Source organism: Pelophylax lessonae, assembly GCF_965119305.1.
Source record: "Pelophylax lessonae genome assembly, chromosome: 13".
NCBI classification, from domain to species: Eukaryota; Metazoa; Chordata; class Amphibia; order Anura; family Ranidae; genus Pelophylax; species Pelophylax lessonae.
The window spans coordinates 19,942,703-19,965,766 of NC_138780.1; the positions used below are offsets into that span (position 1 = coordinate 19,942,703).

Below are 23,064 nucleotides of genomic sequence, written 5' to 3' on the forward strand. Positions count from 1 at the left end.
TTCCTGATCCTGGCTTCGTCTGACTACCCTGTTGGTTCCTGATCCTGGCTTCGTCTGACTACCCTGCTGGTTCCTGACCCCTGGCTTCGCAAAGACTCTGCATCGGTTTCGCCATCCGTTTGGACTTTTGCTTTATAGCTTGTTTTTCAATAAAGCTGTCTTATTTTCACTTATCTGTTGTTGTACGTCTGGTTCATGGTTCCGTGACAGCTGTCCACCGAACAATGAGTGTTTCCTTTAATGCGGACATCTTCAAGTGAATTCCCACGCTGGGAGTGAGCCTCAAGGTGAATCTTTTTGCCTTCCCATGCAATTACAAACTGAAGAAGTTTTACATGAGGGGCTAATGCCCCCATGCCTTTTGGATAGATGCTCTGGCCGATCAGTGGAGGTTGTGCAAGGCATGCCCATTCCCTCAGGTCCCTGTCATCCTCAAGTTCCTTCGAAGGCTTTATTTAGAGAAGGTGGAACTAGTAGTAGCTGTGAACCCATTCTGGCCGAACAGGCTTTGATTTCCCCTTCTTCTGCAGCTCGGTCATCAAGATCCGATACCTCTCCATCTCAGATAAGATCTTCTTCTGCAGGGGACATACAGTACCTACACCCATGTCCAGCTTGGCTCCACCTGAGGGTCTGGTTCTTGAAAGGAAGAGGTTAAGAGGCGTTGGCTTGATCCCCTGGAGTTGTGTCCGCCCTGGCGGGCGCTAGAAGAACCAGTACCAGTGGGGTCTACAGCAGAATCTGGATGAAGTTTGCAGAATTTGCCACAGCCTTGAGTAGGTCATATATCGCGTCTAAAGTACATGTCATTATGGATTTTCTCCAGTCCAGCCTGGATCTTGGCCTGAGCGTTAATTTTCGCACTATTCAAACCTATCCCCTCTCTGCCTTCACCAGCATTGCATGGTCAAATCATCTATTGGTGGACTGGTTCTTTAAAGGGGCAGTCAGACTAAAGCCTCAGAGAAAGCCAAGATTTCCTAAGTGGGATCTTCCTCTCATACTTGACTTCCGCATTGTACCTTGTCTCAGCACCAGGGGGTTCAAATAAGGACTTGTCTGTTAAAGCAGCATTCCTTGTAGCCGTCACCTCGGCAAAGAGGGCATCCAAGATTACATCTTTGGGGTGCAAGGAGCCTTTCCTGACCTTCTTTCCTGACCGAGTGGTGTTAATCCCAATGTTGGATTCAAAACCTAAACTGACGTCAGTTTTCCATGAAAACCAGGAGATTGTCCTTCTCATCTTTAGGACAGCGGAGAAGGGCAGTTCTCACCCCCTTTATGTGGGGGAAAAACTACAGGCCTCTCTGAGGGCCACAGCCTCCTTCAGACTCTCTGACTGTCTCTTTGTACTCTTTTCAGGGAGGAACAGAAGAAAGCAAGCTTTTTTTTCTAGAACCATTCCTGCCTGGATTGTGCTGGCCATCCAGCAAGCGTATAGGGCCAAGGGCTTGACTCCTCCAGAGGCAGTGACAGCGCAATCAACGAGGATGGTGTCTACTTCTTGGGCGGCCTCTCCCCATGTGGTTCCTGAATGGATATGCAGGGCGGCATTCTGGTCATCTAATAATACATTTTTGGATCACATTCACTACTGCATCAAGCCTGCATCTTTATCTTCTGTTAGCTTTGGCCTTAAAGTGCTGTCTGTTTAATGGTAGAAAATGAATCCGTTTTTTTATTCAGCAATTCCGCCTGTGTTGTCTGTGTGGCTAGTTAGTTCCCAAATGTATGCTACCATGAGAGCCTGTCAGGAAAATGGAAATTTCTAATCCTTACCGTAATTTTCTTTTCCTGATGGACTCCATGGCAGCAGGAGTTCCCTCCCAGTGTCATGAGTAGACTAGTTATAGAAAATGGCCTTTGGCTCAGCCTGAAAATATATGAAGGTGGGGTCCTAAGGGGTAGTAGCAAGGGCAGAGCTACCCCAAACATATGCTGCCATGGTGTCCATCAGGAAAGAAAAATTAAGGTAAGTATTGATAGGAAATTTTCTGTTATTTCATCCATTTGCTACATCCCAGTGTTGCTTTTTGCAGCCTCTCCCTGTCTACTTGCTCTCCAGCAATGGTTGCACAGCATTTTCAGAGTGGGTTTTCTGATAGTTACAGTAGTGGCCTGTATAATGTGACACTTGTTGTCTCCATCAGAAGTCTGTGACAGCTCATGAGCCTTATTGGGAGACAAGAACAGAGTGCTGTCACCCTTTGACCGGAAGTGCCTAATCAAGGACCTCCATGGTGTGGTCACCAGGTATTATTTTAAAGAAAGTGGCAGATTAAAAAAAAAATTGAAGATGGCTTTTAAAATTATATATGAGATTTTGGTGATTAAGTTTACATCTACTAGAGGTCTGTAATAGCAAAAAAACTTTTCCCCAATACAGGCTTTTAATATTGACATTATTACATAATAATAATGACATTATTAAATAATATTTGAATTTGTCGATTTATTTTTATAATCATCATCACCCTACTTAAACCTTGTAATAATAATTTTATTTCAGAGTCTCGCCCAGGACTCCCTGGGGATGGGGATGTGTGTTACGCTGATATTAGGTTCATCCACAAAGGTAGACTACTCAAGCTTTCGACAAATAAATGAATTAATTGCTTTGATGGCCTTACAGGTCTGGATTAAAGGGAGTATACGGTATAGTGTATTTTAACCAGACCGGAAGATTTCCCCCCTTAATGACCAGGCCATGTTTTGCGATACGGCACTGGGTTACTTTAACTGACAATTGCGCAGTCGTGCTATGCTGTACCGAAATAAAACCGATGCTCTTTTTTTTCCACAAATAGAGCTTTCTTTTGGTAGTATTTGATCACCTGTGCGATTTTTTTTTTTTTTTTTTTGTGCTATAAACAAAAAAAGAGCAACAATTCTGAAAAAAAAAAATATATATACAGTATATATATATATGTATATATATATATATATATATATATATATATATATATATACATATATATATATATATATATATTTTTTTTTTTTTTACTTTCTGCTATATAACATTCCCAATAATAAAAAAAAAAAATCAAATGTTTTCATCATCTTAGGCCAATTTGTATTCTGCTACATATTTTTGGCAAAAAAAAATCCAAATAAGTGTATACAGTAAACCCCCGCTCCATCGCGGTTCAGTTTTTGCGGTCCCGGTATATTGCGGTTTGTTCTGTAATGTTATTTTACTATATAAATCATTAAAAATTAAATATTTTTGTGTTTTCCATAGCTCTTGCTATGTCTCTCAGTATCTTTTATGTGTTTAAATGAGTTTCTATTGTTTTAAATGTGTGTTTGAAGACCTTAAAATGCTTTTAAAAGTACAGTGACAGTAAAAAACCATGCCTACAGTGTAATTTAATAGGGTTTTTCTATTTCGCGGATTTTCACTTTTCGCGGCTGGGTCCGGAATGTAACCCCCGCAATGAAGGGGGGTTTACTGTATTGATTGGTTTGCGTAAAAGTTATTGCGTCTACAAACTAGGGGAAAGATTTATATCATTTTTCTTTATTTTTTACTAGTAATGGCGGCGATCTGCGATTTTTAGCGGGACTGCGACATTGCGGCGGACAGATCGGACCCCTAACTGACATTTTTGACACTTTTGGGGGGACCAGTGACATTACTACAGTAATCAGTGCTAAAAATATGCACTGTCACTGTACAAATGACACTGGCAGGCAAGGGGTTAACACCAGGGGCGATCAAAGGGTTAAATGTGTTTTTAGGGGGTGCTTTATAACTGTGTGGGGGATGAACTTGCTGAATGAACACAGAGACATGTGTTCCTAAATAAGAGGAACACAGGATTCTTGTGTTCATTACTGACAGTACAATGGTCTGCCGTGTTTACAATGGCAGACCGCCAGTTCTGTCTCCATGGAGAGCGATCGCGGGGAACATCGCGCCCACCGGACCTGCTAATTGGCTCCCCTGGTAGCCAATTGGTGCATACGTGCGCCCCCACTAGCGGACCCATTACGTCGTTTTGAGGGACAGAGCCGACCTGCCGTATATGTACTGCTGGCGGTCGGCAAGTAGTTAAGTGGCTACATTTTATGTATTGAAGTGTTTAGGATTTTAAATGCTCTTTTTTTAAACTTTCCTATTGATACATTTAGGCTCCATGCACACTATCGTTTTTTAAGCTCCTAGAAGCTGTTATGTTTTTTTTTCCTGCTCCTACTCCTAGAAGCTAATTAGTGTTATCCGGGTAAGTGTCCATGCACACTCCATTAGGCTATTAGCATTTTTTTTGAGCTTCAGCATCCAGGAGCAGTTTTTGTAGAGTTTCTTGGAGTGTTTTCTCCAGCAGATACGCTCCTAAACGCTACTAATAGCGTTTTTTTAGCTTTTTTGCAAAAACGCTAATAAAACCATAATGCTCCAAAAAGCTCCTAAAACACTGCAAAAACCACACTACAAAAAGTTATTACCAGCTTTTTTTCATCCAGCATTTTTTCCAGTGTTTTTTTAGCTAGTGGGCATGGAGCCTTAGGTTTTTTTTTATTCCTAGAAACTGTATTCCCATAGAGAGTACTTTTTACATCCCAGTTTTTATTATAGTCATTAGTAGCTGGGAATAACAATTTGTATTCTTCTAACTTTTTAGCTCCTGCCGCACACACTACTTCCAATGAAGACTTATGTTATGTCAACTTTACAACCAGCAAAACGGGTAAGAAGCACTCGTGCATTATGGGTGGCTAATTATACTTTTATCTGGGTTATTATTTGCAACCGAATAGTGGAACATTCATTTTGCATGGATTTATTCCTTAAACTAAACCTGTCAGCCCTTTTTTCAAGTTTAAAGCTAAAAGTCCCCCATAAGGTGCCCCATGTTGCTTTGCAAACCATCATTAGGTCACTGACGGATCCTACTTGAAGGCTTTGCCATTAGGTTTTTAAATATGTCAACCCTTTTTTTCTTTAGTTTGAATCTAAAACTCACCAATAAGGTGCTCCCTTTTATTTTTTTTAAGCTTGGAAACCATCATTAGGTCACCAGGAAGGATTAGAGCAGGGGTGTCCAAACTTTGGTCCTCCAGCTGTTCAGGAACTACAATTCCCATGAGGCATTGTAAAACTCTGACCTTCACAGACATAACTAGGCGTGATGGGAATTGTTGTTCCTGAACAGCTGGAGGGCCATAGTTTGGACACCCCTGGATTACAGGAACTGAATTTATTCTCTCTTGAGAAGAGGAGATAAGGGGAATATGATCAACATGGTCCATATAGTGAACTTGGTGTTGAGTTATTCACTTTAAGATCATCACAAAGGACAAGGGAACACTATTTACCTCTGGAGAAAAAGAGATTTTCAAATACAGAAAGGTTTCTTCACAGTAAGAGCTGTGAAAATGTAGAATAGACTCCCTCCAGAGGTGGTTCTGGCCAACTCACTAGATTGCTTTAAAAAAAAGTTCTGGATTCTTTCCTAAATGTACATAATATAACTGGGTACTAACTTTTATATGTAAAGTTGTTCCAGGGAAAATCTGATTGCCTGTCGGGGGATCAGGAAGGAATTTTTTCACTTGCTGTAGCAAATTGGATCATGCTTTCCTGGGGTTTTTTTGCCTTCCTCTGGATCAACTGTTTGTATAGGATTGTGTATATGGGATTGTATGGTTTAATTGGTTGAACTAGATGGACATGTGTCTTTTTTCAACCTTATTAACTATGTAACTAAAGAAGCCCACTTGCAGACTTTGCCAACAAATCGTTGACATCCTTGACTTGAGAGTTTAGTCCCTTAGTTGAGTCCTTCCCCTTTCCACTATCCTACTATAAAAATGAGAATGACTTCACAGCCAGTGATGATGTTCTCATTGCAGAGTACCATGGCAGTAACTAGAAATGAGCTGGGGGCAGGGGCTGACTGGCAACTTTTGGCCCAGGGGGCCAGTACAGTCCAGAGGCCCATGGTGCATTCGGCCCCCCTCCCACTCTCCCTCTTCCCGGCCTCCTCCTGACCCGCATTCCAGGCTGAAGCTCTGTTCCAGGTACTCTCTACCCATTGGCCTAATCCAGGTCCCCAACCTGGCCAGAAGGGGGGTGTTTGGGGGAAGCTGGGACATCCAGGTTGGGGCTGCCTGGGGAAGGAGAGTCTCCAGTGGGGCATCATGGAATCGGCTTCTGTTCAGACACAGTTTACACCATCCATGCTGGGGGGGGGGGGGTGTGCGCTTTGTCCTTGTCTTCATCCTGCACTCAGAAGGGTCAGCAGTGGGGACTTTTTACTTCTCTTCACCAGGAACCATTTAGGCATGTCTGTGGCAGAAGCAGTGCAGCCTTTTTACAGGGCATCAGAGCGGCCCAGGGGGGAATTGCCCCCCTGCCCCCTGGCCCAGTCCTCCCCTGGCTGGGGGATGAGGGGCTTAGCCCAAATGTTGGGCAAGTCAAGGTCTTAGTGCTGTGGTGTGCAGGAGAGCTCCCCCAGTGCACCTAATAGGGTTTCAAGTTACAACAGGATAAACAATTAGTTCCAAAAAATTTAAGAAGGCTGAAAGGTTCACTTGTAGCTTAAAAGAGAACAGAAGTCTAAATGTTATCACCTTATATGCTCTTTAGTACTGAGCTCAGCATGTTCAGAATAAGATCTGAACCTGTGTTTGCAAGCCCACCAGGAAGTGGTCACCTGTAAAGGCCAATCATCTGCTGTTGGGGCATTCACAAAAAAAAAAGCTGGAAATTTGTGCCAGGGAAGGAACTTAGAGACAGATAAGCAGAGAGTTTGTCTATTCACAGCACAGCTCTGCATGTTTCTTCATCTCTCTGCCTATGTGGAGGGGGGAGGGGCGTACCTTTCCTCCAATCAGCTCACACACAGTGTAAGCCTAGACTTCCCTCCCACTGCTGGAACAGAAAGAGACGTTTCCAACGCGATGTACACTTTCTAAAGAATATAGAAAGCTGAAGACAGCAGATATACGTCGATTTGTCTAATCTCTGTGTATCATCTGAGACTGTACACTTTGCTGGGTATATGTGAGGGTTTACATCCAATTTAAATTGGCAGCTGTGGACAGAGTCACCAAAGAGCCCCTGTCCAACACCAATTTTTGGGGCCCCCTATTCAATCATTGGCCAAGTAATGTGTATTGATTGATTGCTAGATAGACGTGAGCCATGTCAAGGTCTTTATGACATTGGAAGAGGTCCTAGCACCTATCTGATCTACTTCTAGTATAAATGGGCCCCTGAAGCCCAAGGGTCCCTTTTTCAGCGACACGGTCTACAAAAATGATATATCCACACCTGTAATTTAGTTCTGATATAACATTCTTCTTTGTCTTTTTGTAGCTTCTTCCCCTAAAGTTGCTGAAACAGTAAGTAACATTATATATAGCTATAGTGCTAAAATATATATTTACATATTATTTGGATTTTGAATACAGCTACTGTATTTATGATTCTCTGGATCTTCTACTCTGTAAATAGGATTTGTAATAATTTCTTTCATGTATTGCACATTCACATCAGTCCTTACCCTCAATGAACTTACAATATATGGTCCCTTCCTCAAAAGTTTGCATATCCCTTAACCACTTAAGCCCCGGAGGATTTGGCTGCTCAAAGACCAGGGCCTATTTTGCGATTCGGCACTGCGTGATTTTAACGGACAATTGCGCGGTCGTGCGACGCTACACCCAAATGAAATTGACGTCCTTTTTTTCCCACAAACAGAGCTTTCTTTTGGTGGTATTTGATCACCTGTGCGATTTTTTGATCATGCGCTATAAACAAAAAAAGAGCGACAGTTTTGAAAAAATAACAATATTTTTCACATTTTTTTTTATATGAAATTCCCCCCAAAAAAATGTAAAAATCTAATTTTTTTAACATTTTAGGCCAATTTGTTTTTTGCTACATATTTTTTGGTAAAAAAAAAATCGCAATAAGCGTTTTTGGATTGGTTTGCGCAAAAGTTATTGCATTTACTAACTACGGGAAAGATTTATGTCATTTTAATTGTTTTTTTTTTAACTAGTAATCTGTGATTTTTTTTGCGGGACTGCGACTTTGCGGCGGACAGATCAGACCCCTGGCTGACATTTTTGACACTTTTGGGGGTACCAGTGACATTACTACAGTAATCAGTGCTATACATATGCACTGTTATTGTAAAAATGACACTGACAGGGAAGGGGTTAACTTTATTAGAGATCCAGGGGTTAAGTGTGTCCCTAGGGGCGTGCTTCTAACTTTAAAGGGGCGTGACTTTTGATGTAACCACAGAGACATACGATCCTACATAGCAGGATCGTATGATCTCTGCAGTTACACCAGGGAGAATGACAGGCGGCTTTGTTTACATCAGCCGCCTGCCTTTCTCCCTCTCCAGCGGGAGATCGCAAGTGACCGGCGGACATCGGAGCCGCTGGTCACTCGCGCGGTGATGGCAGTGAACGAGCGGGGGCGGGAGTGCGCCTCCTGCGGCGGCGCTCGCCCCCTACAGGCTCCTGGGCGAATGACGTAGCCCTACGTCGGTTTGCCCAGGATCGGCTGACTGCCGCAGTAAATAGTCGTGCGGCTGTCGGCAAGTGGTTAAAAAGAAAGACCAGTTTGCAAAACTTGTCACGTACCTGTATGTGTGCACAGTATGTATTTTTTTTTACAGTTTTAAGCATATATACAGTGTTGTGAAAAAGTATTTGCCCCCTCCCTGATTTTTTTAATTTTTTTTGCATATTTGTCACACTTAAATGATTCAGATCATCAAACGAATTTTAATAAAGCGCAAAGATAATCCAAATAAATGCAAAATGCAGATTTTAAATGATGATTTATTTTATTAAGGGAAAAAAACTGTCCAAACAGATCAGAAATCAGGAAGCGGGCAAATACTTTTTCACAGCACTGTATAGTCTATTATTAACATTAGATTAAAATTTTTCCTTTTTACTTCTCTTGCTTGTGTTAGGACAGGCTTTTGAAGGATTCTTTTTTCGTAAGAATATTTATTGGTATTATTAATAATGATATGTATTTTTTTTTTTTTTTTTTTTAGAATAATAATAATAATGCAATCAGTAGTATGAATATTAGAGTATGAATATAATTAGAAACACAGAAGAGAAAAGATGGGGCTTTCTAGGCCAATTGGGAGGAGGAGGAGGATCAAGAATACCATACAATTATAAAAAATATATTTTTATTAAACACATATTAAAAACATGTATAACCCCGGGGCATGAATCCCGTACACATATACAAGAAAAATTAAAAAACACAGGTGCAGAAATACTTTCCCATAAGGGAATGCCGAAACTCAAATTAGATGTTACAGGGTCTCTGGTGGAACACGGTCTAGGGGTCCCAGCAAGCCGACGCGTTTCACATGGGGCTTCCTCAGGGCCAGAGAGACCAGAAAAGACCAGTATTTCCCACTGTGTATAGGACCATGGCGGACAAAATAGACCGACGGACCACTGAATTAGGAACTGCAACGGTGATGACCGCAGATTGTGAGATCGCACTAATCTAGAAGTCTTCAGATATGGAAATACATCTTTACATGCTTATACTCATATTGAAAATTTCTCCCATTTATGCTACCAGGGATTAAGTGGTTACTTATGCCTCGTACACACGCATTGATAGTTGGCCGTGAATTTTCAGCCAACGTCCGATCGGCCGACTTTCTGCTTGTTGGTATGACGCTTTCGACAACCGACTCCGACTTTTCGGCCGAATAAAATCTGGTGTGCAGGCTATAAAATTTTTGTTGCCCGTCACCACAACGGCCGATTTTCCGTCAGTCAGTACAGATTTCGGCAGACAAAAATCAGATGAGCAAGACTGGGCATGCTCAGAGATGAAAAAACACACGGAAAGTAAACCAACACATGACATCACTTCTGAAGTAGATTTTTGTTGGCCGAGAATATTCGTGTGCAGTCTAGAGCACATTTCAACCAACACAACAACACTGGACAAAAGTCGGCCGATCGGTCGGCCGATAATCGTTGCGTGTGTACGAGGCATTAGTCTGCGATATGGGCAGCATATAATCACAATGTATTGGGGTATTTCATTCGAGTTTTGCAAATCCGACTAACAGAGAATTAGACATAGCCAAGTACTCCAACCCGATAAGTTCCAAGGTTAGTCTGAGGCAGGTAAATTCAATGTATCATCCTCATGATATATTATAATAGACACCAACTCCCGCACTATACGGCAGAGTGAGGCTGGTGTATGGGGTTTCTGTCGGTATGCCTGCCTATGAATATAATTACCCTTTCAATATTAGGCATCATATCATTATTTAGCACATGTGCAATATACCTTTAACAGACCTTATTAGGTACAATAGACCTTCAACAAATAGGTTTAGCATACAATTTACACCAGTGGTTCTCAAATCCGGTCCTCGGGACCCACTAACAGGCCAGATTTTAAGTATTACCTTGGGGGATGCAGACTAGAATACTGCAATCACTGAGAAGCAAATGAGATCACCTGTGATGTAATTTAGTTATCTTGCAAACCTGGCCTGTTGGTGGGTCCCGAGGACCGGATTTGAGAACCACTGATTTACACAACTGGTACACTAGGGTGAGTCAATGGCCAAGTCTAGTGACCGAATATACTGAAGCTACTGTATATTCACACTAGAGGTCAGTGACAGAATGGAAGAGTCCACCATTTGTATCTATCCACAATCTTCTCTGTTTTCCAACAGGTTGTCTACTCTGAAATAAAACCCAGAACAGAGACATGAAGATCATCTGGTGATGGTGTCTCTACCAGCGCTTGGAGGCTTCCAGTAAAGTTCAAGATTCAGCATGGCGTACTCAGAATCACCGGTAGATTTTCATTATGAGATTTAACCCCAAAACTCAAAACTGAACAATGTACAAGTCGTAGACACAGGTTAAAGATCGGTTCTGCATCGAGTGATTGCTTATTTAGAGCAGTTTTCTCAAAACTATGGCCAGTGGTCCAGTTGCGGCCCTTTCATTTCCCTTATCCAGTCCTAGAGACGCTATTCCTATCACTGACACCAATGATGGGATATGATCCCTCCCACTGACACCAATGATGGGATATGATCCCTCCCACTGACACCAATGATGGGATATGATCCCTCCCACTGACACCAATGATGGGATATGATCCCTCTCACTGCGACCAACAATGAGGTACGATTACTCCCACTTACACCAACAATGGTCAGTATTCCTCCAATTGATACCGGTGATAGGGTATTGTTCCTCCTCCTCCTATTGACTGAAGGGGCTATTTAATTTTTTATGCCCCCTGATCATCAAGCTGAAGGTATTAGGTACTGACACCGGGGCTCTTACTACTCCTTTGGGCCAGTCTGGGCCCCAATATATGTCTGAGAGATAATAACCTGGATCTTTGTTTAGAAAGTGTTAAGACCACTGGTCTGGAGGAACATGTTCCATAACAAGGAATTTCTCGTTCAGTCTTTTTATATGCAGGTCATATGCTGATGTAATTTAAAGTTGAATTCTGTGCTAACTCTAACTCAGGGCTTTTTTTCTCAGAGAATAGGTTCAGGAACTCCTCCCTTTCGAGTCACCCTTTGATCCCGCCCCCTACCCACCTCCAAGCACCGTTCCTTGGTTCCACCCCTTACCCACCTCCCAATGCCGTCCCATTTTAGAGAGTACAGACCCAAGTATTTTGTGATGCTAAGTATTTTGTATGGAATTTGTTAATGATAACAAGAAAGACAGTAAAATAGATCTAGCAACAATGGACACTCCAATAACAATAGATCCACCCCAGCATCAATAGACCCTGCAGCAGCCAGCAACAAAGACCCCCTGCAACATAAGATCCACCCCCAGCAACAATAGATCCCTATCGGCAACAATAGACCTTCCCAGCAACAATACCCCCCCCCCCTGAAAAAATAGATCCCTTACAACAACTAAAGGTTTCTCAGTAGCCAGCATTAATAGACCCTACAGCAGCCAGAAACAAGACCCATCCTCAACAGTAAATCCCTCCCAGCAACATAAGACCCACCCTAGCAACAATAGACCCCTCACAAGCAACAGAAGAACTCCCCAGCAACAATAGACCCCCCCTTCCTACACAAAAATAGATCCCTCCAGCAACAATAGATCCCTCATCAGCCAGCATCAATAGACCCTCCAGCACACCCCAGCACCTGCTATTACATGCATTCAGTGCTGGAGGTGCCGGAACTGCATTCCACCGAGTTCCCCTGAAAAAAAGCCCTGCCCTAAATACTCCCAAAACTGACCCTTCACCCCTCCTAACACCTATGCTCACTAACCTGTGTAAGCAAAAATGTATATACTTACACATTTTCAGGCTGCTCTGGTCCAGTCACATGATCTTCCATGTATCAGACAGCAGTAGCTGCAGGGGAGAGGAGAGAGCACTCCAAGTGTTGTCATCCATAGGCTTCAATGGCCCACTTGTTGCCTCTGCAGCAGTGTTGGCTGACATAGGGGATCTGTATCACGGGACCGGACCAGGGTGGCCTGAAAATAGCTAAGTATATACATCTTTTTTACACAGGTTAGTAAGCAGAGGTGTTAGGGGGGGTAAGGGGGCAGTTTAAGAGTAGTTAGGGTTATCACAGAACTCAACTACATTACATTAGCATATGACCTACATATAAAAAGACTGAAAGAGAAAGTTGAGTAATTAGGGTTATCCCTGAATTCCACTTTTACCAAAGATATGATATGAGATATGTTTTTCTAAATGCACATGTAGCCTTGTTTTGTGTATGTAATTTATATAGTTTGGTTTAATAAAAGGCATTTTTGGCCATTAAACTCCAGTTTTGGTGTCTTGTGTATTACTTGGGTAAGGTAAAGGGGGGTGTGTTGGTCAAGCAGTCATAGTGACAAAATCATCTTTTATACCCCAGTCAAGTAAGGCCTGGAGTAAGGAAAAAGAAACCTAAAACGGAGGGCCAGCAAGACAGGGATAAAAGGAGGTTTGGATCGGTAGGTTTTAAAGTAAATAATGAGGGGACACCTACTGGATTGGAGGAGTGGAGAAAACAGGAGGGACTGCAGGGGACGACCTGTAGAATGATCTTGATGGGGTCTTCACTCAGGAGAAAGACTGGGTCGGGACAACTTCTCAACCTCCCTCCCCTTTTGTGGTTAATTTTTGGGCATTTTTTGGGCTACTTCCCTTGGTGCAAAACATAAAACCGTAATCTAGGGATACTAAACATCGTCCAGACCAATAAGCTGGAGGATGGTACTTCCTTGTGTCTATGTACCATATGGTCAAGTGTATTGGTGTGCCCCTTTATCCAGATGCAGGTGCAAGTCCCTTTAACTCAATTCCCCACAATCCTCTGGGCTCCCAGCATCCCCTGAGTTCCAGGACACACCCAGGGAGTATAAATGCCAGCTCCGCCCAGCTTCCTGTGCTCAGAGAGATCCTGCCTGATGGAACAGCAGTGACTGGGCAAGTGAGCTGTCCCCAGGTGCTGGGTCCTCATTCGACCAGTCTGGTGTGTGGGCCACCAGCAGTGAGCACAAGAGCACGCAGCATCTATCCAAGCCCCAGTCACTGGAGAGGACTCTGTTACAGTCCATGTGGAGAAGTTGTCCAAGCAGTCGGTTGGTCCTATCTACGGCCCCCAGAGCCTCCTGACCGAAGTCAGCATCAGCAGTGCCAGTGTTAAGTCTGTGCCAGCAGGAAATCCCCTCAGCTCACAGTCTGCTGAATGAACGATTGATCTATGGAACAAGTGAGAATCTTCTGCTCTTTATCCTATCAGTAAACTGAGCTCAGAGCACCCTACTGCCATCTAGTGGCCATTAGTAGAACTGCAATAGAATTGTTTTCATGTGTGTTATGCCTGTTTCTCCCTTCCTCATATTGCTGTTTTGTACTACAAATCCCTGTCCACATTATCTCCTGTGTAATCTATGTTCTACATTGTTAAGTAAAGTAGAAATTGCACATCACCACTGGTCTGATCATGTGGTTGATACCATTATATAACACTAGTAAAGACTGGGGAACCTAGGAATCCAAGCATTATAGGTACACAATGGAAAAAATAGAGGTGCCAGACTGGTCACCCGTAGAGAAGGTTGCAAAAAAAGGCTCTACTCTGGTTAAAGAAATGCAGAAAAAGCTTTATTGAAAATTGCTGATTGACAGAGACACTAAAAAATCTACAGCTGACTGGTAAACCCCCCCCCCCCCCCCCCATAAACTTGACGCTGCAGATAAACCTACATTCACTCACATACACACATAAACAGGCCCCGGTACTCCCACCCTGAACCTCTTCTAATGCTTTTTCTGCATTTCTTTAACCAGAGTAGAGCCTTATTTTGTAACCTTCTCTAGGGGTGACCAGTCTGGCACCCCTATTTTTTCCATTGTGTACCTACTTTCCTTGGTGGCTTGTCATGGCAGGTGACGGGGTACAAGGTCCATGTATGCGCTTTAAATGATAAAGGGACACGTCTTGGGTATGGATCCCTTTAGTTTGTTTGGGTTGTACCTGCTAGTAGTGGTGTTGTCTTCAAGTCTGTGTTTTTTGCAGCTGGAGGCCTAAGTTTGGTTAAGCAGGTACTTGAAGTTGTGGTGCCTACAAGGACCTTGGAGCTTCATATTTTCGCACTGTACTGACTGTTTGTATATTTTTTATATGTAATTTATACAATTTGGTTTATTAAAAGGCTGCTTCAGTTTCCTCCTGTACAGGTACGGTGATTCGCAGGAACCTGCCGACCTGCCACTGTATAACTGCGGTGGCTGGTCGGCAAGTGGTTAATTAATTCTGTAAGTAACCAAATATATTCACATAATTGTTACAAAATACTTAGTGATTTATAATAGAACATGGACACATTTTACTCTCTCTAGTGAAAATGTTCAAAGCCATAAGTTGTTTTCATACCTAGTTTATTAGTATTAGTAACCACAAGCTCAAAAACCATTTGTGCTTTGCAGGCAACAAGCCACAAGTGTCCCTTTTTGAAGCAGTTGAGGTTAATTTACGAGAAGTACAGATGAGTTACCAACACATCTTGCACAATAATAGGAACGTGTAAGCCTTCCAGTGGTGCACGGCATTGCTTTGCACAGCTAGAGAAGATCTCATGCACAATGGGCATTTAGGTCAGGTGCATGAGGCTTCAACCTTTAGCTGCGGGCAAAGGACACAAGTGCCCTGTTGAACTCTATGGAAGGCTGCCAACAGCTATGAATGGACAGGGATGGACGATGCACCTTACATTTAGGGCAGTAGGCACTCAGGAACAAATGCTTGTAATACAAGTAGTCCACCTTCTGAACATTCCACCCTGGGTGCATACTGCCCTAAATGTAAGTACCATGTGGTGCACTGTGCAGCCCTAGAAGCTAGAAAAAAAAATAGTGCATACATGGAAGGAGTGCCAGACCAAAGGATAAAAGAGTCCAATTTCATTTACTGGTAATATGCCAAAAGACAGCCAACACATGTCGGGGGTCAAAAAAACTCCCTCTTCATCAGGGCTCCAGTTAAAAATGAGAACCTTGAATGGACTTGAAGTAAGGCTTCCTTGTGTGAAGGGAAGCTAATTCCTGGATTCAGTGCCGAGACAAGGACATTTAGCTCCCAGGGTGAAGATGCCAAACTGTGCCCCCCACTGCACACACTTAGCCCCTCCTTCACTTGTACACATGCTGCCCCCCCCCACCCCATGCACACACATGCAGGTCCTCCCACACCTGCACACACTCAGCCCCCCCCCCACACACACACACACATACAGGTCCTTCCACACCTGCACACACTCAGCCCCCCCCATACACACACACATACAGGTCCTCCCACACCTGTACACACTCAGCCCCCCCCCACACACACACATACAGGTCATCCAACACCTGTAGACACTCAGCCCCCCCCCACACACACGAACACATACAGCTCCTCCAACCCCTGCACACACTCAACTCCCCCTACACACACACATACAGGTCCTCCCACACCTGCACAAACACATACAACGCCTCCTACACACGCACACACTCAGCCCCCCCCCCCACACACACACACACATACAGGTCCTCCTACACCCGCACACACTCAGCCCCCCCACACACACATACAGGTCCTCCTACTCCCGCACACACTCAGCCCTCCCCACACACACACACACATACAGGTCCTCCCACACCTGCGCACACTCAGCTCCCCCCCCCATACACACACACAGGTCCTCACACCCCTGCACACACTCAACCCCCCCCATACACACACATACAGGTCCTCACACACCTGCACACACTCAGCCCCCCCCCATACACACACATAAAGGTCCTCCCACACCTGTACACACTCAGCCCCCCCACACACACACATACAGGTCCTCCCACACCTGCAGACACTCAGCCCCCCCCCCCCACACACACACACATACAGGTCCTTCCACACCTGTACACACTCAGCCCACCCCCCCACACACACACATAATGGTCCTCCCACACCTGCACACACTCAGCTCCTCACATACACAGTACTGTGTATAAGCTGTGTGCTTTCAACCAATGACAGCTTACTACACACCATTCTATTTCCAGGGAATTACTTGAATCAAACCTGAGCACATTCATTCTAGTCTTGGAGTTTCAGGGATGGAGTCTTTCAGGTCTCAGTGGCTGTTTTACCACAAAAAGTTCTAAAATTACAACTCGCCGCCATTGTTTTCCTATGAACAAGCCTCATATTGGGTGTCAAAAATTGGGTGGACAAGCAGAAGCTTCAGATTTTGTTTTTAAGAGAATACATGTAATGTCTACGTGCAATGCCATGTGATTGACTTTAAGTGACACCTCCCTTACCCTGATGAAGGAGAGTTTTTGCTCTCTGAAACGCGTTGGGTGGAGGAAGTTACAACTTCATCATCACATCCTTCACAGTTGGTGTATTCGCAGTCCATCGTAATATCTATACATTGTGTCATGTGAACATTGTCATGTATTTTTTTGTATTTGTAATAACCAATTTTTTAACATGTATTAACCACTTCTGGACCGGAAGGATTTGCCCCCTTAATGACCAGTCCATTTTTTTAACATTTTTGCTTTGTGCCATCATAGTTTTGCTGTTAAAATTCTTCTGAGCCCTGAGATCATAGTTGTTGGAAGGTGCCAATTGTTGTCACTATGTTGTATGCTAATACCAGGTAACTGTAGGGTTAGCTGTGTGCAGTGCCTAGGTCACTTCCTGTCAAAAGGGTATAGAAAGGATAGGAAATGTGTCCCAGAGTGGTTGGAAGTCATGAGAAGCTGAAGGAAGGCCATAGATGCTGCAATGTAGATGTTAACATTGGGTGTAGATAACCCAATACGGGACCCAAATTTGGGAAAGTGCACAAAGACAGCCAGCCAAGTAAATGGGAAGCATCAAAGCTAAAGGTACGCATGCCACGGCTTAAATGCTTGTTGCAGTCTAAGCCCTATTATGAAGAATTTGTACTGCTTCTGCAAGGTTTTTGTTAGAGTAAAGTTGGAAACAGAAGAATTTCTTTGATACTGAACTATGTTAATGCCTTGTAGCATGTCAAGATATGGTTTTCAGTAAAAAAAGTTTGGTCTATTCAAATGAGTCTGGTCTGGTCACTTAATAGGGAAAGGTATTGGTAACTCTTACAGTGTATGCTAAAAGGGGAACAGAGTGTAAGCAAGTACATTGAACAGACTAGTCAGAGTGTAACATCTATATAGAAGGAGAAACACCCAGTTCATAATGGGGACGATGGTGACCAGTGAAAGAAGGTTGCAGTCAGAAGGGTGGTTTAGTGCTTGTTTAAATATGCCCATTCCCAGCAGGGGGTCCCTATCCTACGGAGCTTTTCCAAGGACCAGGTCTGCACCATGGAAGAATGGAGGCCTCGTAAGTGAATGGTGTCCCTTTCCTTGCCTACAAGTAGGAGCAAGACAGATGTGTTGTGCTGGTGTCCCTTTCCTTGCCTACAAGTAGGAGCAAGACAGATGTGTTGTGCTGGAGAACTGGTGGAGGATAGCTGGTATTCTGCACTGTTAACATGAAAATGTCTCTGTAGCTAGTGTTGAGACAGGTAGGAACAAGCTGGAGAGAAGACACTCTACTTCTGGTGTGAGGCCTTGTGAAGTGATATGGCCTCTGTCAGGGATTCACTATTATGCGCAGGTGCACTGGAGCCGCAAAACAGTGAACGCCTATGCGCATGCGCGTACGCAGAGGCGCCTTGAATAGTTAGAGGCTACCATGGAATAGTTTGAGGCTACCATGGAATAGTTCGAAGCTGCCATGGAATAGTTTGAGGCTACCATGGAATAGTTTGAGGCTACCATGGAACAGTTGGAGGCTACCATGGAATAGTTTGAGGCTACCTATCATAATTGGCGCCAAGCGTCCTATTTAAGGGCAGTGGTCACATTGAATCTTTGCTGTGTGATCTTCAGCTCTCCTGTACCTGAAATTACCTGCTGTTCCTGATCATCTGACCCGGCTTGCCTTCGACCTTGATTACCTGCTGCCCGCCCTGACCCCGGCTTGTCTTGACTACTCTTCTGCCTCACCCTGATCTGCTTATCCGCTACCCACTATTGGACCTGGACCTGCTCTTGGCCTGGCTGGGGAATCCGGAGGACCGTGACCTGGTGTTAGCATGCAGCCAAATCCATCCCCACCATCAGGGGCCCTGGTGAATACCGGCTAGCACTTAGCCTCTGGTGAACCTGTGTCCTGCTAAGATATCCTGTCAGCATCCCTGTCCTGGGATCGCACATAGTTCCAGGCTCTTCATCCGGTGAGACATTCCTCTACACATCAGGCTCTGCCACGACACCCCTGACAGCCTTTGACCACAAGATGACAATAACTCACATGAGAGCAAACATAAAACAATGGTATGTTGGCTTCACCCAGCCCCCAACCCCCCTTTCATGTGGCCACCATGCCAACAGACTCTAATGGCAGCCAAGAACAACAACATGCGTACTGTAATGCTATGAGCTAGAGTTTAGCAGATAAGAATATCCTCTGATAACCAGGGAGATAACCCTGAGTTGGCATTACAATATCAGGTGTGCCAACTCAATGTCAAGTTTAATACCTGCTTTGTGGAGCACCATATTTTATACTAGGTAACATATTTTACATCCAAGTATGCATGGATTGCTGAATGTCAAAAAATTATTTTGTAAAAAGAACTCTGTAAAAAACTCTTTTTTTTTGTAGAAACTTTTCAAGGCTACAGACTTTGGGGTTGAGTTACTAAAACTAGAGAATGCAAAATCTGGTGCAGTTCTGCATAAAAACCAATCAGCTTCCATTTTTTTTTGTGAAAGCTTTATTGAAGAAGCTGAAGTTAGAAGCTGATTGGCTACCATGCACAGCTGCACCAGATTATGCAATTTCTAGTTTCAGTAAATCAACCCCTTTGTGCATTACATCATGTAGTGCCCTGCCCTGGGCTGGATATGTTTAATATATAGCTCTGCTGTAGCCAGATGAGCTGTAATTTACTTTTTAAGTCTGGTCAGGTCTATACCTAAACCAGGGGGTTGATTGCTTCTGCTTGTCTCTGGAAGAACATTTCAGAAATAGTGTGGAAGGATCAATCCCTGGGCTATGAATATTTATTGGACCCTAGCCAATCCATGGGAGGTTGTCCCAGAAGGTGTAGAGCACATGTGTCAAACACAAGGCCCGCGGGCTGAATTCGGCCCTCTGGGCCATTTCATGTGGCCCTCGCACCTCTCCTGCAGCTGCAGGAGAGATCCAGCTTTCTTCCGGATCCTGTGCTTTCTGCTTTCCAGCACTGGCTCTATCTTATTCCCAGCAGGAGCACAAGGTAAGGGTGGTGCACTGTAATGTAAGGGAGGGTGGGGAACTCAACTTCTGATGGTGGGGAGGCTCCTGACGTCTTATGTAAGGGTACGGGATGCTCTCGACATCTAGTCTTACATATATAACCGGACCTTTTGAGGGCAATCATATTGCTGGTGCGGCCCTCAAATAAATTGAGTTTGACACCCCTGGTGTAGAGGGAAAGGGGTAATTGTTTGAGTTGCCTGATAAGAGCTCTCTCTCCTGGGATCTCCTACGGGAGGCAGCATGTGTGTGGTGCAGAAAAATGACTGATGTTAGGCATAAGCCTGTGCTATGGCTGAGGTTCTGAATGAAGCTGGACTGAAGAAAACTTCCTGGGAGTACACTACCTATAGGAGCTGGGCTGGAGAGGAAACCCTTTTACCGAAGAGAGTGTCAAATGGGTGCTGGTTGGGAGCTGCCTCTGGGCATGGTGAGTAGGACCTTTCGACCATAGCTCCAGGTGTGCAAATGCTTTGAGGTTTAGACACCAGAGCTTTCTGCAAGGACTGTGACTGCTTTTATAGAGTCCCAGATTAACTGACTGTTCCCTCAACTACCAGCATTACTTTGAGGCTGCTACTGAAGGGCCTAACATTACTGAAACAGGACCTGCTTGTCTTTTTTGGAGTATCCTGCACCCTCAACCTTCCTTATTGCCCATTTTCAAGATCTGTTTTTTTTTTGGTTGAAAATGTAATCTTTATTTGCATAAAAGATATACAAAAAACAATACTTTTGTCGGGGTACATTCTCCCCTGTACTGCGACGCAGCGCGTAAATACACTACATTACAATACATTTCCGGTCATACTAATAAATACATTCAATCACATACATTCATTCTGCGGTATGATGCCTGATGTGGTGTGCGGAGTAAGGATACCCCGTGCCATCACATCATGCATGACGCCGCAATACCCCTGAAGCATGAAACTAAATAACAGTGTCTATACGTTACGTTACTCAAACTGTATCAATACTAAAACATTTCAAAAAAGCAACAGGTGTGATGGGGGTTGGGAGAGTGGGGGTAGGGGGAGGGGGAATGAAATCACAGGCCCGAAGCTTTATTGAATGGACAAAGACACACAAGGGAGAGTGGGGGAAGGGGAAATCTTCAGACCTCCTCTTCCTCCATGAGATCCATCAGGTTATAGTCTCTGAGCAGACTGTGGATCAGTCTGCGACAGTCCTTAATGGACATCCTCTCCCTCTGGTGGATAAGGCGCTTTCTGGCGCACCATAAAGCGTCCTTAAAGCAGCACAACACCCGCCAGGCGTTGTCAATGTCCTCTTGGGAAAAAGTCCCATGAAAAAGTCCATTCAGCACAGCAAAATGTGTGATGGCAGTCTGTGGGACAAAGTCTCTCAGTTCAGGTTCCAAGGCCCTCAACAGGCTCTGTGCAAATGAGCACTCCCAGAAAACGTGAAATGACGTTTCCTCATGGATGATACAAAAGGGGCAGTGCCTGTATCTGCACAAGTTTCTGGCATGCATAAATGTCCTGAGTGGCAAACCCCCCTGGACAGCCATCCACGCCAGATCTTTATGCCTGTTGGTGAGTCCCTTTGAAGAAACATTCCTCCAGACCACTTTGCAAGTGGCTGAAGGGAGGCCTGGAACAGTCTCAGCAATGTCCGATGCTCTGATCAACTTGTAGATAGTTTTTGGCTTCCACAAGTCGGGCTTAACTCCATGCAGCCCCAGCTCCTTGATGAACTTGAAAGTGTCCAAGTAGTACCAAGGAGTGTCCCAGTTGTAGGGGATGGAGCTGTCCCATTTGTCCCATCCAAGGGACCTCCAGAGAGGCAGGAGGAAAAAACGGGACATGGAGTTGCCTCCAGAGTCCGAAGTTCTGTCAATCAAAGTTCTGCGGATGCAGTTGCAGGCAAAGAACACCCCCAGTAACGTTGCGATGTCGGGCACGCCCTTACCGCCCTTGAGGGGTTCCTTGAACATGACTGCTCGCTTCACTCTGTCCATCTTGGAGCCCCAGATGAAGTGGAACACCGCCCTGGTGATGGCCTTGCAGGTGTTGACCCGGGGGGGCCAGGCCTGGGCGAGGTACTGCAACACAGGGAGGATCTCGCTGCGGAGTACCAGTGTTTTCCCTTCGATGGTGAGTTCTCTGAGGCTCCATAGTCCAAACTTTTGTCTCATCTTGGACAGTCTCTCCTCCCAAGACTTCAGGGCTGCGCCCTCAGCTCCAAACCAAACTCCAAGAATTTTGATGAAGTCCGCCTTGATGCTGAAAGGGATTGATGCAGAAGAAGGCAGGAACCACTTTCCGAAGAGCATGATCTCTGACTTCCCGCAGTTGACTTTTGCCCCTGAAGCTTTGCCGAAGTCCTCACAGGTCTGGACGAGCGAGTCGATGGAGCGTTGGTCAGCACAGAACACCGTTACGTCGTCCATGTAGAGTGAGCACTTGACAACCCTTCTGTCCGGTCCCGGTGCGGTGATCCCTCTGATCTCTGGGTTCTGTCGGATGCATTCGGCAAAGAGCTCTATACAGCAAACAAAAAGCAGAGGTGAGAGAGGGCAGCCTTGTCTGACCCCAGAGAGAACAGGGAAAGGGTCAGTTTTCCAGCCATTCACCAACACCGTACTACAAATGTCATTGTACATCACATTCACATACGAACAAAACATGTCCCCAAGACCAAACCTGCGCAGAGCTCTGCACATAAACTCATGGGAGACACGGTAAAAGGCCTTTTCCTGGTCAAGACTGACCAGGGCCGCGTGCACACGGCGGCCTCGAATGTACTGGACCGTGTCCCGGACAAGATCTGTTATAAAACTTAAAAAAGACACCCCTAGAGTGAGCCTAAAATATGTTGAGGTGCTTCTGGAACTGGGACCAGGGCTGGCAACCTCTGAACAGGTAAGGGAGACCAGTATATTTTTAGCGGCCCATCCAGGGATTATCGCTACAGATACAAATAATCACACTTTGCCAATTCAGTGGAGGCATCATTTCCTAGCGAAGGGGTTGGCAGACACCTTACCAGACTCCACAGACAGGAAGATGGGTTTCAGCCAAAACCTATGAAATGAATTTAAGGTGCAAGACTAACCAACATGGATTTCAACATTTTTAGTGGAGTGGGATTGGTTGGATCACAAGTTTTTTACAGCTATCTGGGATGTCCAAGATGATATCTCTGCCCCCACCCAGCATGGCTGTTACCA

At 44.6% G+C, this 23,064-nt stretch overlaps 1 protein-coding gene across 1 annotated transcript in view; it reads left to right on the top strand.

Moving 5' to 3' along the window:
- The window catches only part of LOC309569109 (uncharacterized protein), a gene marked incomplete at its 3' end in the record, with an annotated part of 108,554 nt that overhangs the window by 45,205 nt on the left and 40,285 nt on the right, over nt 1–23,064 (top strand). The window contains exons 9-11 of the mRNA XM_082274873.1: nt 2,510–2,575; nt 4,629–4,694; nt 7,328–7,353. Coding sequence (XP_082130999.1) covers nt 2,510–2,575; nt 4,629–4,694; nt 7,328–7,353 — 158 coding nt within the window. The remainder of the gene's footprint in view (nt 1–2,509; nt 2,576–4,628; nt 4,695–7,327; nt 7,354–23,064) is intronic.